Source organism: Canis lupus, chromosome 20, assembly GCF_003254725.2.
Source record: "Canis lupus dingo isolate Sandy chromosome 20, ASM325472v2, whole genome shotgun sequence".
In the NCBI taxonomy this organism is placed as follows: Eukaryota; Metazoa; Chordata; class Mammalia; order Carnivora; family Canidae; genus Canis; species Canis lupus.
Window position 1 is genome coordinate 46109486 of NC_064262.1, and position 17333 is coordinate 46126818.

Here is a 17333-nt window from a genome sequence, read left to right on the forward strand (position 1 = left end):
ATGACCTGAGCCAAAATCACAAGTCAGACGCTTAACCGACTGTGCCACCCAGGCACTCTTTTGAGTGGGAATTCTTAGTGGGTTGGATTTGATCAAAAGAGATCACGGTTGGGAAGAGACTATGGGGCAAGATCCCCACAGTGACTTTAACTAATTCAATTTTATAGATGAGGAAACTGGGGCTCTCAACCTGCCAGGGGTCAGTACAGCTGAGAAAGGGCAAGGCTGCAAGTCCAGGCCCATCCCAAAGCTCAGACCCCGGAGGCTGATTATAGTCCCAGTGGCAGTTAATCTCTATGAAAGCAATTAGCACATTTGGATTCTTGTCATAGAGCGAGCAATAGCAACGTGGTAAGCGCTTAATAAACAGTAGCCATTAACATTGTTATTCACATAGGCGCTGAATTAAAAAATGGTACCTCATTCCTAATCTTAACCAAAGTATCGAGTTAGCTTCACCTGTGATGACAGGTATGCATCAGGTACCCCTGATATGATGAGAAAGGGAAGGAACTTCACCTCTGTGGTCTTCCTCTCAGAAACCTATAACCCCCATCCAACCATGAGAAAACACCAGACAAGCCCAGATTGAGGGACATTCCACAAAAGACGTGCGTGGCCAGTGCTCCTCAAAATGGTCAAAGTCATGAAAAATAGGGAAAGGTTGAGACAGGTCCAGGGGGACCTGAGATGTGACAACTAAATGCAATGTGGGAACCTGGACAGGATCATGGAACAGAAAAACATTAATGGGAAAACCGATGAACTCTAAATAGTCTGGAGTCTACTTAATTGTCACGTACTGATGTTATTACTTCCAGCAAATGTACAGTGGTCACATAGAGGTTAATTTCTCTGTGTGAATAACACACAGAGACTCCGTATATCTTTTTTTTTTTAGATTTTATTTATTTATTCATGAGACACACACACACACACACACACACACACACACACACACACAGAGAGAGGCAGAGACACAGGCATAAGGAGAAGCAGGCTCCATTCAGGGAGCCCGACGTGGGACGCGATCCCAGGTCTCCAGGATCACGTCCTGAGCCGACAGCGGCACTAAACCGCTGAGTCATCCGGGTTGCCCCAGACTCTGTATATCTTTGTAGCTTTATAACATTGTCATTTTTCTGCAAATCTAAAGTTATCCCCAAATAGGGGCGCCTGGGTGGCTCAGTTTGTTAAGCGTCTGCCTTTGGCTCAGGTCATGATCTCAGGGTCTTGCGATCGAGTCCCACGTCCGGCTCCCTGCTCAGCGAGGAGTCTGCTTCTCCCTCACCCTCTGTCCTTCCCCTTGCTCATGCTCTCTTTCAAATAAATAAATAAAATATAAAATAACAAATAAAAATAAGCAAAATTATCTTCAAATAAAAAGCTTATTTTAAAAAATTGATATGTCATTACTAGAATTTATATAATAGACGGTGATATATTTTAGTACAATGAAAATGCTATTGACATAAATTGCTATTCAAAAATCTTTAACTCAATGTACTTAATATGTTCATAATATAAATCCATATATTTAATATGTGGATAGAATGAGTTCATGTTTTTAATATTTTTAGTAAGAGAAATTCATATACTTAATAGTTTGGGTGATATAAATGGCCATATCTGACATATTACTAAACCCATGAACAATGATAAAAATCTGTTTCTTGCTGGCAGCAAGCAGTGGGGAAATGGCTTGGCAACACTCCCATTTTTTAAAAAAGATTTATTTATTTATTTTAGAGAGAAAGGTAATGAGAGCAGGGGGAAAGGCAGAGGGAGAGAGAGAATCCCAAGCAGGTCCCATGCTCAGTGCAGAGCCAGACATGGGGCTCGATCTCATGACCCTGAAATCGTGACCCCAGCCTAAACCAAGAGTCAGAAGCTTAACTGACTGAGCCCATCCAGGTGCCGCAACAACACTGCATTTTTAGAGAAATCTTTCTGGTAGCCAGTGTGGAGGATGGAAGAGCCAGAGGTTGAGGCTAGAGGTGGAAGGTCAGGGGCCGGCTGGGAGTGGGTGATGGACTCTGGTCAAACCTCTATTCCTCACCTTAGGTGATGGAGAGGTACCTCCATCTGTACCTCAGTTTCCACCCCTGAGGCAGGTGCAGGGAGGCTGGAGGACTCAGTCTCCCCAGCAGGGGCTGGCTCTCCGGCTAACATCAGGTGACCCACTGTTCCGGTTTTTCCAGGACTCTCTGGGTGCAGCCCTAAAAGTCCTAGACAAACCAGGATAGTGATCATCTTAGAAGCCTTCCCCCAGGGCAGCCCGGTGGCTCAGCTGTTTAGTGCTGCCTTCAGCCCAGGGCGTGATCCTGGAGACCCAGGATCGAGTCCCATGTCAGGCTCCCTCTGCCTGTGTCTCTGCCTCTCTCTCTGTGTCTCTCATGAATAAATAAATAAATCTTAAAAAAAAAAAAAAAAAAAGAAGCCTTCCCCCAGAGCCAGGAGCTTCCCTGGGAGATGGGGAGAGGAAGTTGGAGGGGGAGAGGAAAGGAGGGTCCTAAGAGACAGAGAATTGGACGTGGCTGAACTCTTGGATCAGTAAAATAACCTTACGCAGAACCAGGGATCCAAGAGCTAGGCTGATCTGGCCTTTACAGACACGCAGGCTGTGGCATTTGGACAATATTCGATGCGTGTATTTGAACGTGGGGCATTTCCTGTGGACCCTGAGGGGGTGGGTCTTGGCAGCCTCACCTGACCAGTGGTAGCGGTGCCACTGCTCCTGGGTGATGAGGCCCAGCCTCCGGGCCTCCTGGGCTCCGGAGCGCAGCACAGAGGTCAGGGTGGCCTCTTCGGGCCCCTGGATCTCCGCAGTGCCTAGGGCCTGAAGCAGGTAGGTGGGGGGCACGGCGTTCTCATCCCTCCGGAAGCGTCGAGCCACCAGCTCCAGGTCACGTGGCTTGGAGGCCAGCTGGGATCTCAGGGCCTCCCACTCCTTCTCCTCGATCAGTGTAGGGACTGGACAGGGGCCGTACTGGTCACCTAAGAGGGCCTGGCAGAAAGAGGGTCATGGGTTCAAATCGGCTTGGGGTGGGATGCCTGGTGGCTCAGTGATTGAGGATCTGCCTTGGGCCCAGAACGTGATCCTGGAGACCCGGGATTGAGTCCCTCATCGGGCTCTTCACGGAGCCTGCTTCTCCCTCTGCCTCTCTCTGTGTCTCTCATGAATAAATAAATAAAATCTTTAAAAAAATTGGCTTGGGTGCTTAGTTCTGTGACCCTGGGTGAGACACACTGAACTCCCCAAAATGGGCCTGGCTGTGGTGCCAGGGTGGTAATTACACTAAGAAGTGCAGGCTAGAGGGATCCCTGGGTGGCGCAGCGGTTTGGCGCCTGCCTTTGGCTCAGGGCGCGATCCTGGAGACCCGGGATCGAATCCCACGTCGGGCTCCCGGTGCATGGAGCCTGCTTCTCCCTCTGCCTGTGTCTCTGCCTCTCTCTCTCTCTCTCTCTCTGTGACTACCATAAATAAAAAAAAAATAAAAAAAATTTAAAAAAAAAAAAAAAAAAAAAAAAAAAAGAAGTGCAGGCTAGAGCCTTAGAGCACCTGCATGTGAAGGTATCTAAGAGTACAGGACATCACACACGTAAGTTTTTAATCTGATCAGGTTCCAAACATTAAGGGATCTTTCACTGGGAAAACCCTTTGTGGAAGGTGAATAATGGCCCCCAAAGAGAGCCAACCCTAATCCCTGGACCCTGTAAACATACCTTACATGGGAAAGGGTTGTGATGGTTATTTTTAGATGTCAGTTTGACTGGGCTAAGGGATGCCCAGATAGTGGGTGGGATATGATTTCTTTTTTTTTTTTTTAATTTAAAAAAATTTTAATTTATTTACTCAGGAGAAACAGAGGCAGAGGGACATAGGCAGAGGGAGAAGCAGGCTCCCCATGGGGAGTCTGATGCAGGACTTGATCCCCGGACTCCAGGATCACGAATTGAGCCAAAAGCAGACTCTCAACCACTGAGCCACCCAGGTGCCCCTGGAATATGATTTCTGAGTATGCCTATGACAGTGTCTCTGGAAGGGATCGATCTGGTAAACTGAGTGAAGCAGACAGCCCTCCCTAATGCTGGTAGGCATCGTCCAATCCACCAGGGGCCCAGATAGGACCAGAAAACCTCAACACCAAAGAAATTAGGAAAAAACAAAACCAAACACTAGGAGAGGTAAACTGTCTTTCTCTGCTTGAGCTGAGCCACCCTTTTCCTGCCCTTGGACATCGGTGTTCCTGGTTCTCAGGCTTTGGGACTCAGATCAGGACTTGCATCTTCAGTCTCCTGATTTTCAGGCCTCAGGCCTACAGCTGAATTACACCACCCACTTTCCTGGTTCTCTGGTGTATAGACAGCAGATGGGGGACTTCTTGGCCTCCATCACAGTGTAAGCTAATTCCTGTAATAAATCTCCTCTTATGTATCTCTCTCTCTATCCATTGGTTCTATTTCTCTGGAGAACCATGACTAGCACAAAGGTGTTTGCAGATGTGATTAAGTGAAGGATTTTGAGCTGGGGGGATTATCCTGGATTACCTCGGCCCTAAATGCAATCCCAAGAGTTCTTAATAAGAGACAGGCAGAGGGAGAGAAGACTACAGCTTCTTATATGCAGGTATCAGCTTATTCCAGACATGGAGCTGTGGCAAGAGATAAGGACTCCATTGGCCCTTACCAAATTTCATGCTATGACATGGTCCTGGGGGCAGGTTAGTATCAAAGGTATGGGGTGGACTCTGTCTTTATTTAGATCGAGCTAAAGAATAAGACATGAGAAGGGGTGTGCTGGGCAAAGGGCATTGCAAACCATGGGGACAGCATGTGCAAAGGCCCTGTGGCAGGCAATGGCTCCAAAGAGCCAGAGCAGGAAAGCTGAGGTTGGGAGGTGGTTGAAATACCAATGAGGAGGGGGCAGTGGTGACACATAAGGCCATCCCTGTGCTCACTTCAGCAACACATATACTAAAATTGGAATGAAACAGAAGGCTATCCCCATGGGTAAGATTTTGCGGCAGAGCGGTGAGGCCCTAAGACCTTGGTCTTAATGCCAAGAATCCTAGTTCACCCTCTCTCTGCCCCAAGAGAAGGTGCAAACCAGAATGCTAGAGAATTAGGCTAGAGGAGGTCCAGGACACGGAGGCTGAAGTCTTGAGTTTCCGCATCATGAAATGGAAGCAGTCCACCCACCCCTCTTCATTGGGTTGTACCAGAATATTCCAGGGGTGTGCACCCAGGGACCCAGAGAAGTGGAGCCTGTGATGATGGGAGGTTGAACAGGACCCCACTCTCTGGGGGCCTTTCCCACAGCGTCAGTCTCGGAGCAGTGAGAGGAGCTGGAGAATCCAGCCAACCACGAACCACAGATCTCAGCAAGGAGACGGAAGGTGGAAAATGCTCCTGCCTGAGGGACCAGAGCAACAACAGGAAGAGCTTGAAAGAAAAAGGTCAGGAGCCACCAGGAGCAACTCTCTGGGGACGCTGGAGCTGCCGGTGGCCCAGGAGAGCCAGAGCCTCTAAAGAAGTACCGTGGGGAGCTGTCCCCTGCTACTCGCGCTGCCTAATGACTTATTTACCAGAGAGACGCCTCTCCAAGGGCCACCAGCACAGCTCCCAGCTCCATGGGAAGACCCCCATTCAGAGCCACTGAAGGAGAAGGATGCCGTGACTCTCGGGTGACAGAGGACAGATGCCTGGTTTGAGAGGAAAGCGGGAAGTGGGTAGAGATCAGCTGGCCGCCCAAGGAGCCCTTCTGGAAGGACAAGCAAGGCCCCCCGGGCCAGTTGGGCCTGGGGGAAGCCCAGAGATCATCATCCTGTCCCCCATGCCACCTGGAAGCGGTGTTGTGCTTTTCACTGCCTGCAATTTGGGTTGCAAAATCGAATCCCTCCTGGAGTTCCTTTTCTCTCCATTGCCTGCTTTTCTTTAGAAAATTCCTTTTTTTTTTTTTTTGAAACTCCACAAAATGATCAATTGTCAGGCTCATTTGGAAACCTAAATTGGAAGATTGGGGTGGGGGTGGGGGGAATGTATGAGAGAGATTTGCAAGCAGAAGGGTAGAGCCCTCCAAACCCTAGGATGCATTTTAAAGCAATAATAATTGACCTAGAGGGGTTCAAAGGGCACAAAATCCTTGTTATAAAATAAACAAATATAGGGATGTGATGCACAACACGAGGACCCTAGTTGACACTGCTGCACATGTATTTGAAAATTGCTGAGGGAGTAGATCCTGAGAGTTCTCATCGCAAGGAAAAAGACCACATTTTTCCTTTCTCTTTTTTTGTACCTATATGAGATAATCTCTCCGCGGTCATCATTTCATGAAACATGTAAGTCAAATCCTTAACGTTGCACATCTGAAGCTTACACAATGCTGGATGGCAAAAACATCTCCGTAAAACCGGGAGAAGAAAAAAAAAAACCAGTGCCAACAAAGAAAAATACAGAGCAAAAGATTGAAAACACAAGCCTGACTATATAGATACAACTTAATACGTAATAAAGAAAGCTTCCCACACATGTTGGCCAGGTCTTAGTTTCTTTCAGGGAGATCTAATCTCTAGGGTAGCTCTAGAACCTTCTGCAGTGCTGAAAGTGCGCTCATCTGTGTTGTCCAAGTAGCCACATGTGGTGCCTGGCCACAGCATTGGACAACACAGATGAGCACACTTTCAGCACTGCAGAAGGTTCTAGGGCTGCCCCAGAGATTAGATCTCCCTGAAAGAAACTAAGACCTGGCCAACATGTGTGGGAAGCTTTCTTTATTACGTATTAGTGGCTGCTAAGCCATTGCAATGTGGCTGGTGGGACCGAGGAACTGAAATTTTAATCCTACTCTATTTTATTTACCTTTAAGTTTGCCACATGTGCTTTGTGGCTACTGCACTAGACAGTGTGGTTCTAAAGCCGAGCAGCGCAGCCCTCAAATATTTGTCTTTGTTTGCCCAGAAAACAGCTTTTATAATGGTGACCACCCTCTTCTACATTCTACTTAATCTCCAGGAGACGTTCCAGGAGATTTTTCTTTTTATCTGGAACCACTCAAAGCTTCTTTGTGACTAAGGTGTCTCGGGCAAAGATACTTTCTTGACTTTTCCCCTCTTTACATTTTGGACAGAGATCAGCAAACTTTTCCTGTAGAGGGTCAGATAGCCAATCTTTTCAGCTTTGCAGGCCGGGTGGTCTCTGTCACAACCATTCAGCTCTGTGGATGTAGCTGAAAAACAACCACGGAGGATATGTGGTTGAGTGCCAATAAAGCTTTATTTTTTTTAAGATTTTATTTATTTATTCAAGAGGCACAGAGACAGAGAGAGACAGAGACACAGGCAGAGGGAGAAGCAGGCTCCATGCAGGGAGCCCGACGTGGGACTCGATCCCGGGACTCCAGGATCACGCCCTGAGCTGAAGGCAGGCGCTAAACTGCTGAGCAACCCGGGCTGCCCTCAATAAAGCTTTGTATACAAAAGCAGGCAATGGGCCAGATTTGCCCCATAGGCTATAGTTTGCTGATCGTTGCTCTAGGATTTATGAGCTAAAATGTCATAGTTTTTGGTTGTATCTGAAACTTGGTGTTGTAGTAAATCAGGAATGTGGAATTACACTTGCCGATTGTAGGCCAAAATTGTGAGCTTGGGGTTATTTTGGGGACCGAGAGGGTGCTTCGGGGGTGGGAGGAAAGAATACCCAGGAACATGGAAAAACTGGTTCCACCTAGCATCAGAGGAAGTTTGCCCCAAGGCAGGCTCTAGACTGTGCCACAGAGGCTGCTCCCAACACCATGAGGCACACTAGAGGAAAAAAAATCCTCAGCATCTTGTGGGCTTCTATCCTCTCTATGCTTTTTCAGGGTCTCCAAATTCCACCCTTTTGAAGTAGATGAGGTGGAGAAGCTAGGGGAAGGTCCAGAGCAAACTTTAAGGTTCCCTTGGGCTTCTATGCTCTGTTCCCCAGCTCACCTGCTACTCTCATTTGGCTACTAAGGTCTGGATCTCAGCTAGCTCAGTAGAAAATGAGCACTGTGATCGATTAGCAATGTCTGCCATGGGCAGACAATGGAGAGTAGATACTAGCAGCAATGCCTCCCACATCCCTCCACTGATGGGTTTGGCTAGTGAGTAGGAGCCATATATGGGGCTGGAATGAGAAGTAAACACCAACCCATCCCTCTCAAGAGACTCACAACAAAAGCCGGCCCTATGGATGTTTTCCGACACCGGTCGAGCTCCTCCAAGCAGAGTTCTGTGGTCATGTGGTCAGTGGCCTCAGTGTTCCGAATACCCCACCTCAGGTCAACAACCTGGAGATTACAAGCGTGGATTTGTAAGGGAGGTGGCACAATGGGTGTGTTTTTTTTTTTTCAATTCCCTTTGACAAAGGCATAAAGTTTCTTTCAGTAATTTTTGACAGTCTCTTCCCAAAGGGGGGAATGTGCAAATTGAAAGAACTTGAATGAAGCCCATATCCCCAGGATAGTCATGAGAAAAATATCAGACAGACCCAGGTCAGGGTCATCCTGCACGATGGCCACTCAGTCCTCTCCAAGACTGCTAAGGTCATGAGCAATAAGGAAAGACTGACTGTCTCAGACCAGAGGGGCCCCACCGGGTCACCTGGATAGGGTCCTCGACCAGAGAGAGGACACATATGGGAGAACTGGTGACATCTGAATGACACCAGGAGGCTGGTTCATAGCATTGTACCAATGTCCATTTCTTAGTTATGACAAATGTGTCCCGATGATGTAAGATGTTCATAATTGGGGGAAAGTGGGTGCAGGCGTATGGGAACTCTGGACTGTAGGCCACTTCCACGTAAACCTAAATCCGAAATAAAAAGTTAACTTAAAAACAACATATCAAAAAAAAATTTTTTTTAAACTTGGCCATTTTCAAACTGCTTCTTTCTAAGTGAGGACATGTCCACACTTGTTCTCAGAGCTTTCTTTTGCAAAGGAGGGTGTTTAGTTTGGCCAAAATCACACTTGGCAGTCTCCTTGGCAACCGCACGCTTGCGGTCCACTTTTGCCTGCTAGCCTGAGGGGGGCCAGCAGAATGGCTCGATTCAGGTAGCAAAGCTGACCGGGCAAAAGGCTGGGAAAAGGAGGCAGGCAGGGGAGCCTCGGATGGGACTCAGAATGTCCCTCCCTCCCTCAATTCTTTTGCTCAGAGGGAAAGACACAGAAATTCCTAATGAGGTGGAACATGGGGATAAAAGCACCCTACTACTGAGTGTGGCTGAATGGAGAGGGAGAACGGGTCAGCCACTGGGGTCAGGCAAGAGCTTTGGCTCTGCGGGCCGCTGCCTCCGATCTGCGGATGGAGGATGTTGGCGGTGTTTGCCGCATTGCACCTGTGTGGACATTAAAAGCACAAGCATCACTTCTCAGCACGTATGTTTTCCTTTTTAGCACCTCTGCCACTGAGCCGTGTCTCGTGATCAATGGCAGGCAGAGTCGAATTCCCAGAACTGCTTCTTTCTTAGTAATATAGAAACCATTGTGCGTCTTAGCATCAAGGGAGCCTTTGATGGGGCGGATCGCTGTCATAAACGTCAGGGAGTCAGGGTCAGTTGAAGCCAACAGTCCAAAGATGCTTTGTTGGTTTCCGCATCAGAACATGCAGGGAGCAACACCCTACCCCACTCTCGATTCATAGGGGACTCTGACTGGGGACTGCAGTGACTGTGCCCGGCAGGTACACCATTAGTGCTCCCGAAAAAGGCACATCTCCCTTCATATACACCCCAAACACCCCCATAGTCCTCCTAGACTCCCCCTGAAGCTGCCCCTGTGCAGGGAGGGCCTGGTGGGCAGGACAAACCAACAACACAAGGCAGGAAAGTGACATGCCCAAGCAGCAGGGTCCCCAGGCAGCCACCTATAGCACTGTCACACCTCCTGGGCTAACAGCGGTGGCCATGGTCATCATCCCTCCCCCTGTCTTTTGAGAGGACTTTCATCTCCACCAGCACATCACCAGTGTGGAGCCTCTTGGAGCAAAGGGTCCTATGTGACAGCGGGGGTGGCACACCCTTGGTCCCTAATTTCAGGGCAATGGACAATGAGCCAGGGAGGAAGCTATTACCTCGAACATCAGGCCGTTCTTTTGGCAGAAGGTCTGCACTTCGGGGAAGGCAGTGCTCTGCAGAGCTTCTCTCTCTACATCCATATCTGCAAGGATGAGCACAAAGGATGTTAGCTAGAAGAACCTAGAACTCTTTCTTGCCCCCTCCCGCCCCCCAGCTCTGCTTTTAGCCTCTTTTGTCCTCACTAAGGCTGGGGCCTTGCAGGGGCAAATGAAAAGATCCAAAAAACATGAAGTAAACTAGAGAGGGACTTTCCTGTTGTTAGTGCTGAAACTCCCACATCCCAGGAAATCCCTCAGTCCAAGCTAACCAGCATGGTTGGTCACCCTAGCTTAGGGTTGCCACATAAAGTGCAGGATGCCCAGCTGAATTTGCACTTCAGAGAAGCAATGAAAACTTGATAGCATAAGTGTGTCCTGTCCCATGCACCATTTGGACACATGCGCACATCTGATCAGCCCAGCTGGATCGCATTTCAGATAAACAACAAATAATCTGTTAGGGTGAGTATATCCCATGTCAGGTACTATTTGGGAAATACCTATACTAAAGGATTATTCATTGTTTATCTGAAATGCAAATTTAACTGGTGTCCTGGTTTTGCTGTTCCAGTTTTTTGCTTTTGCTAAATCTGGCAGCCCGACCCAGGGCTCTAAGACCTTCTGTAGCACTGACTTCACTGCGTGGCCTAGTGCCAAGTGCCAAGCTATCTTTGGTTTCCCCCTCTGTAAAATGGGGGTGATACTTCTACTTTGCAGGGCTGCAAGCTCCCCAAAGTCAATTGCCTCTGCTTGCCTTGGTCATGGCTAATTTCTTAGCACTCAACACAAATGCTCAATATGCATTGGTTGAGCCACTGAATCTTACAAGTAAAAGCACCTAGGGTGGGGATCCCTGGGTGGCTCAGCGGTTTAGTGCCTGCCTTCTGTCCAGGGCATGATCCTGGGGTCCCGGGATCTAGTCCCACATCGGGCTTCTGCATGGAGTCTGCTTCTCCCTCTGCCTGTGTCTCTGCCTTACTCTCTCTCTCTGTCTGTGTCTCTCATGAATAAATAAATAAAATCTTTAAAAAAAAAAAAACGCACCTAGGGTGAGACAGATGTAGAAGAAACGTTTGTCTTCTCCACCTGGTGAGGGGGAGGTCATCAGAATGTTCGGAGAGCATGAAGAAGCCGCCCCAGCCCTGGGATGGGAGCTGACCTGGGTGCCAAACTTGGATCTGCCTTCTATCCCATGCCCTTCCCATCCCTGTCTAATGCATTCCAAGGGTTATTTACATCCGCCTATAAAGTATTTATTAGAAAGTTGCTTTATGCTCAGAACCTTGCTAACCATCGGGGGCACAGAGGCCAACAAGACATAATGTAGATGACACAGTGTGCTGGAGCTGGCCCCTACTGGCTTGGGAGAGCCGAGCTCCCAATCGTCAGGAATTTTGTGAGCCAGTTGTTAACATAGCCATGATGAACAATGAAATGATCTGAACCTACAATGGAAAAGGCAAAGATGGCAAATACTCAGAACGCATCACTTCCTAATTATTTTATGGCATTTGACTGTGAGCTCTGTTCTGCAGTTCGGTCCTGGCTGCTGATTTTGTATCAGGGAAATACTAGAGACAGTTGAATTACCATACATCTCTGCCTGCCTCCGAAGTCAGAAAAGTCAGATCGGCAGCTCGAAATTGACCCTGGCGGAGGGATTTACACCACAGAAATTGGCAGGTGGTACAGATCAGGTGTTTGGGTTTTTTTTGTTTTGTTTTGTTTCATTTGGATTTGGGGGGAGTGAGCTGTTAAACATTTGCCAGTACTCTACTGTATACATGGTCCTTGCCCCCACAGGGCTTGCAGCCTGCTCAGAAGAACCAGACATTGAGTAAATATATAAACGCCTACTGTTTATGGGGCCTGGGGTTTCAAGGGTCCCACGACCTGCTGGAGCCCAGTGTGACTACAACATGGGAGTGAGGGGAGGACCTTATGAGATCAAGACGCAAGGTGAAGAGAGTCAGGTCATGCAAGGGCTGGCAGCTGGGTGGGGGGAGCAAGGGGGAAATGGTTCTCATACTTTTTAAGCCTGTAGTGTAGTGCATTCATCATAAATGTTAGTTGCTATATGATTTGCCACTCACGGCTTTCAGACTGGCTTATGGAGGAGGAAACAGAGGGTCTGGGAGGCTCCCTTTCACCAGTTCCCACTGGCCAGGCTGCATTCTTATCCAGGTCTCCTAGGGGACCCTATGAGCCATGCATTGGCCACCTCACCCCTCCCCACGAGTACCTGCTTGCCTCTGGCCTCCCAGCCCTACCCTGCCCCTTACCCGAGACCGTGGAGCTGATGAAGATGGCCACACTTCTGGACAGAGGCGCTGGGAGGGGGTCTGCCTGACCCTGGAGAAGTCGCTGGCGGGTGCCCGGGCTGAGGGGGCCCACACTCATGCTGCCTGTCCCCCAGATGACCCTTCCCCGGGATCGGGCCTGGAACTCAGAGACCTCAGGCCAGAGGCCAGGTGGCCTTCCTGGGAGGGCAGCGAGGCAGAGCCTTCCGGAGTGGGGTGTCCATCTCACCCCCGCAGTGCCCTGCAGTCTCCGCCTCCTCCAGCGCCCCTGGGGAGCGCTGCTCTGCGTGGTCTGCAAGCACTAATGGGAGGACGTTGGACAGCAGCCTCCCAGCCAAGGCCCCTGGATGTTGGTTCTTCCAGGCACTGGAGCCTTTGCCCCTCAACCAGCCAGCTCCTCACCCCAAGAGCTCAGCAGTCACCACGGCAACTATGGTTTCCTGGAGCCCAGCTTTGGGGCCTGGGGACCAGCCAGCCTCTGGAACACCTAGGTCCCCTGGGGATCCGTGAAAGCCGAGCTGGGGCCCAGGTGTGCGGAGGGAAGCTGTCAGATGCTGGGAGTTGTGCCAGTCCTGGCAGGGCAGGCCAGAAACACTTAGTGGAATCCCCCCTCGTGCTGTGCTCACTGCCCCCTCCAAAGAGGTCCAGGCACTGGATGCACAGTACGAACCAGCAGCTCTCAACTGGGGGAATATTCTGTTTCCCAGGGGACCCTTGCAACGTCTGGAGACATTTTGGTTGTCACGACTGAGGGAGGGAGAGCTGCTGGCATCTAGTGGGTACAGCTCAGCGATGCTGCTCAACACCCTACAATGCACAGGACAGCCCAGCCAGAGAGAATTATCCGTCCCCAAATGTCAGCAGTGCTGAGAAACTGAGAAACCAGCTTTAAATCCACTCTAGTCAGATCTCCTTGCCTGCAGGAGGCATGGAGCCTGAGGCCAGCTCCCTGGATAAGAGGGGAGATTAGCAAATCTCCAGGGGCAGTTCAGGACCTACCCATATCAAACTGAGCTGTGCTTTTTGAAATAATCAAAAAACACCACTTGCAACAACATGAAAAGACCTGGAGGGCATTATGCTAGGTGAAATAATCCAGGTGGAGAAAGACAAATACTGTAAGATCTTATTTATACGTGGAAGCTAAAAAAAGCCAAACTCACAGAAACAGAAAGTAGAGTGATGGTTACTGGGAAATGGGGGTCGGGAGCTGGGGAGATGTTAGTCAGAGGTTACAAGCTTCCAGTTAAAAGATGAATGAGACCGGCATAGGGATTTAATGCACAGCCTGGGGATCAGAGTTAATAATACTGTATTATATATTTGAAAGTTGCTAGCAGTACGGATCTTAAAGGTTCTCTCACCACGAAAAAGAAATAGTGATTATACGCGTGTTGGAGGTGTTAGCTAATGCCACTGCAGTAACCACCGTGCAAGATAGAAATGCATCAAATCGACGTGTTGGGTACCTTAAACATTCCACTTTGTACGCTGATTATCCGTCAGTAGGGTGAGGGGAGAAAAATTAACCCAAAACACGGCCTCTATGACCAAGGAAGACCTTCTCATTATTTGACTTTACTGAACATGCCCTGGTGATCTGGGTCCTGCCCACCCACCTCGCAGTAGTAACAAACCGCAGACAGAAGGAAAGCATACCTGGGTGTCCATGGGCCTGGTTGGAGCGCTGGCTTGTCCATCGCTGTCCTGAAGGAGTTAAGCAAGTGGCCTCTCTCCTGGGACATTAGTCACATCATCTGTGAGATACGCGAGTAAGAACCACTCACTCAAGGGTGGGCTAGGACCCGGAGAGAAAGGCACATCCCTCAGGATCAGCACATAAGGAAGCACGATGTGCCCGAAAACCAGAATGGATGCCAAACATACCCACAGTGAACCCAGTGTGAGCAAGCCATTTGGGAGCTGGTGTGTCAAGTCCCCACTTTATATACAGGCACTTGAGAAATGGTGGTATCAGTTCAATCAAAGAGCCGGAGCTTTTCTTACACCTTTTCCTGCTCTGCCTTGTCCACCTAGGAAAAGTCTGCCTTGTAGGGTCCTCAAGATCACCCCCAGGTCACAGAATTCGGAAAAGCTATTTTCATGGTTATAGTTCATTACAGTGAAAGGACGTGGATGAAGGTCAGCCAAGGAGAGCAACGTGCAGAGCAGTGTCCAGGAGACACGAGGCTTAGGCTGCCGATTGTCCCTTCCCAGTGGAGTCGTGCGAGCAGCCCTGAATTTTCACGGCAACAATGTGTGACAACCTGCTTGGAGGATTGCCAACCGGGGAAGCTCACTCGAGCCTTGGCATCCAAGTATTTCCTGGGCATTGGTCACACAGACATACGTGGCTGACTTCAGAGTCCAGCCTCTCTAGAGTTGATACCACATGGCCCAAGGTCCCCACCAGAAATCACATTGTTAGCATAGACTCTTGGGGTATTTTCCAAGACCCCTAGGTATACACACTCTTATCAGACAAGACATTTCAAGACCTTAGAGGGCACATCCTAGGAGCCAGTCAAGGGCCAAACCTTTCATGTGCAGGGTGGGGACAACCTAGGCCTGCTAAATTAACCTTTCCTGCACAGACCTGAAAAATATTGTAACAGAATTGACTGTCACCATTTTACAGATGAGGAAAACTGAGGATCAGAGTGAGAACTTTTTCATTCGCCTTGAAGGATAGGGTTGTGGAGTGAGTGCTGGTCTGGCCCCTTCTCCCACAGGGGACATCCCCTCCCCTCGAGCCAGCTTCCTCATCCAGCCACCTGCCCATGATTCACCCAGACCCTCTGATTTAGCTGCACCTTGTAACCTCACCCAGGCCCCAGCTCTGGACTCCACAGTCAGTCTAGGCCTATCACCTCTTCACCAATCTCATGACCTTGAATTTGTCTCCCCTCAAATCTCTGTTTCTTTCTCCATTTATCTCAGTTCCAAACAGGTCTGTAGGACTCTACCCGACTCTGGCACATGGTCATGTTCCCTTGCTTACCACCTCTTGAGTTCGTGGGAGGATGGGAAGACTTTGACCTTGATGCTCACACTAGGCTTTCTTTCTATTTCTGTAGCCCAGACTTTTCCAATATCAGCACTACTGGCATCTGGGGCCAGGTCATTCTTTGCAGTGGGGGCCATCTTGTGCATTGTAGGATGTTGAGGAGCATCTGGGCTTGACTCATTGGATGCCAGTAGCAGGGCTCCCCACCTCCGCCAAAGCTGTGACGATTAAAAATATCTCCAAGGGGTGTCTGGGTGGCTTAGTCAGTTAAGCGTCTGCCTTCAGCTCAGGCCATGATCCTGGGGTCCTGGAATCAAGCCCTGCATCGGGCTCCCTGCTCAGCAGAGAGCCTGCTTCTCCCTCTCCCACTCCCCCTGCTTGTGCTCTCTCTCTGTATGTCAAAGAAATAAATAAAGTCTTTAAAAAAAAAATCTCTGGACATTGCCAGTGTCTAGTAGGGGCACAACCACGCTTGGTTGAGAACCCTGGCCTAAGACAACTAGCTAATTACAGCTTCAGGGCCTCATGTTGCACCTGAATTCCCCATCCTGAATCCATTCATGTCATCCACACCTCAGTTTATTTTTTTTTTTAAGATTTATTTATTTATTCATGATAGACGTAGAGAGAGAGAGAGAGAGAGGCAGAGACACAGGAGGAGGGAGAAGCAGGCTGCATGCAGGGAGCCCGACGTGGGACCCGATCCCGGGACTCCAGGACCACGCCCTGGGCCAAAGGCAGGCGCCAAACCGCTGAGCCACCCAGGGATCCCCTACACCTCAGTTAAATGCCACTTCCTCAGAGGCTCTCTGACCACCCCATTGCTCAGTGACCACTCCCCCAGTCCCTCCCAATGCCATCACCCTATTTTAATTCTCTGCATGGTACTCACCACCAGCTGGTATGTTTCTTCTTGCTTCTTTACTGCTTGTCTCGCCACAAGAACATGAGTTCCGTGAGTGCAAGGACTCTGTCCGCCAAGGTCAGCATGCTTGGCACATAGTAGGTGCTCACTAAATAATTGTCACATCAGTGGGCTCAACCACAACTGTCCATCTTCCTTGACTCCTATTTATCACTACAGGCAACTGAAGAAGACTGGATTTCCCCAGGAAGGACAGAAGTCCCTTGCAGTGCTTGCCTTCTGGTTTTCCTTGGGAGCTCTGGCCTCAATCTCACTCCTGCTGGTGGTGGAAAAGCCAACTTAAAACCCTCTGGGGAAGTAGGCTGGAGAAGAAAGTTTTCTGGCCGTAGCACTGCCCGGAAGCCAGGCCCCCGGCAATCCTAGTAACTTTTGTCTTAGGTACTTCCCAGGTCTCTCCCTGCCAATTCACCCAGCAACTGGGATAATGAAAGAAATTGTGTGGCTCTCAGGCCCTGGCTTATTAGCTGGGCACTTAGCCAGACTTGATGGTTAACCGTTGTGTGTCGGGCTAATATGCTCATCACAGAAGAGGCCATTTGTTAAGGGCCCATGAGGTGCCAGCTGGTTGGCATTCCACATGGGCAGTGTGCCCAAGAGGCGGGTATTATGATTCTCCCCCACTGATGAAAAAAAAAAGAGGTCCAGATAGATGAAGCCCCTTGCATGGGCCACTTGGCTTCTCCGGGCTTAAGTTTGCTTTATGATCTCCAGAGTCAGGGAGACAATGAAATTTGCTTATAAGATGAGCCTAACGTCATGCTTGGGGCATGTGAAGGGCACATGAAATGTAGGCCATGATTTTTCCTATTATTTCCAGGCTCAGCCAACAAGTGGCACAATCAGGAATCAAAGCATCCAACGTTGACGTCCCCATAAGCGTTAAATGCAATCTAAGTTTCTAGAGCAGGGTTTCTCGATCTCAGCACTGCTTAACATTTGGGGCCAGAGCACTCTTTGCG

The 17333-nt window shown here is 49.3% G+C and overlaps 1 protein-coding gene across 5 annotated transcripts in view; it reads right to left on the bottom strand.

The window, feature by feature from the left end:
- The window catches only part of NWD1 (NACHT and WD repeat domain containing 1), a 66110-nt gene extending 49349 nt beyond the window's left edge, over window positions 1-16761 (bottom strand). Inside the window, exons 1-5 of one of the 5 annotated variants that reach the window (XM_049098416.1) lie at window positions 16342-16755; window positions 14102-14199; window positions 10101-10186; window positions 8198-8314; window positions 2710-3007 (exon numbers count right to left, since the gene is read on the bottom strand). In XM_049098416.1, the coding sequence (XP_048954373.1) occupies window positions 2710-3007; window positions 8198-8314; window positions 10101-10184 (499 nt within the window). In that variant the 5' untranslated portion in view covers window positions 10185-10186; window positions 14102-14199; window positions 16342-16755. Of the gene's footprint in view, window positions 1-2709; window positions 3008-7121; window positions 7226-8197; window positions 8315-10100; window positions 10187-14101; window positions 14200-16341 lie in introns of those variants that run through there. The other 4 variants (XM_049098415.1, XM_049098419.1, XM_049098417.1 and 1 more) reach the window with 4 other exon arrangements.
- Window positions 16762-17333: the final 572 nt, after the last annotated feature.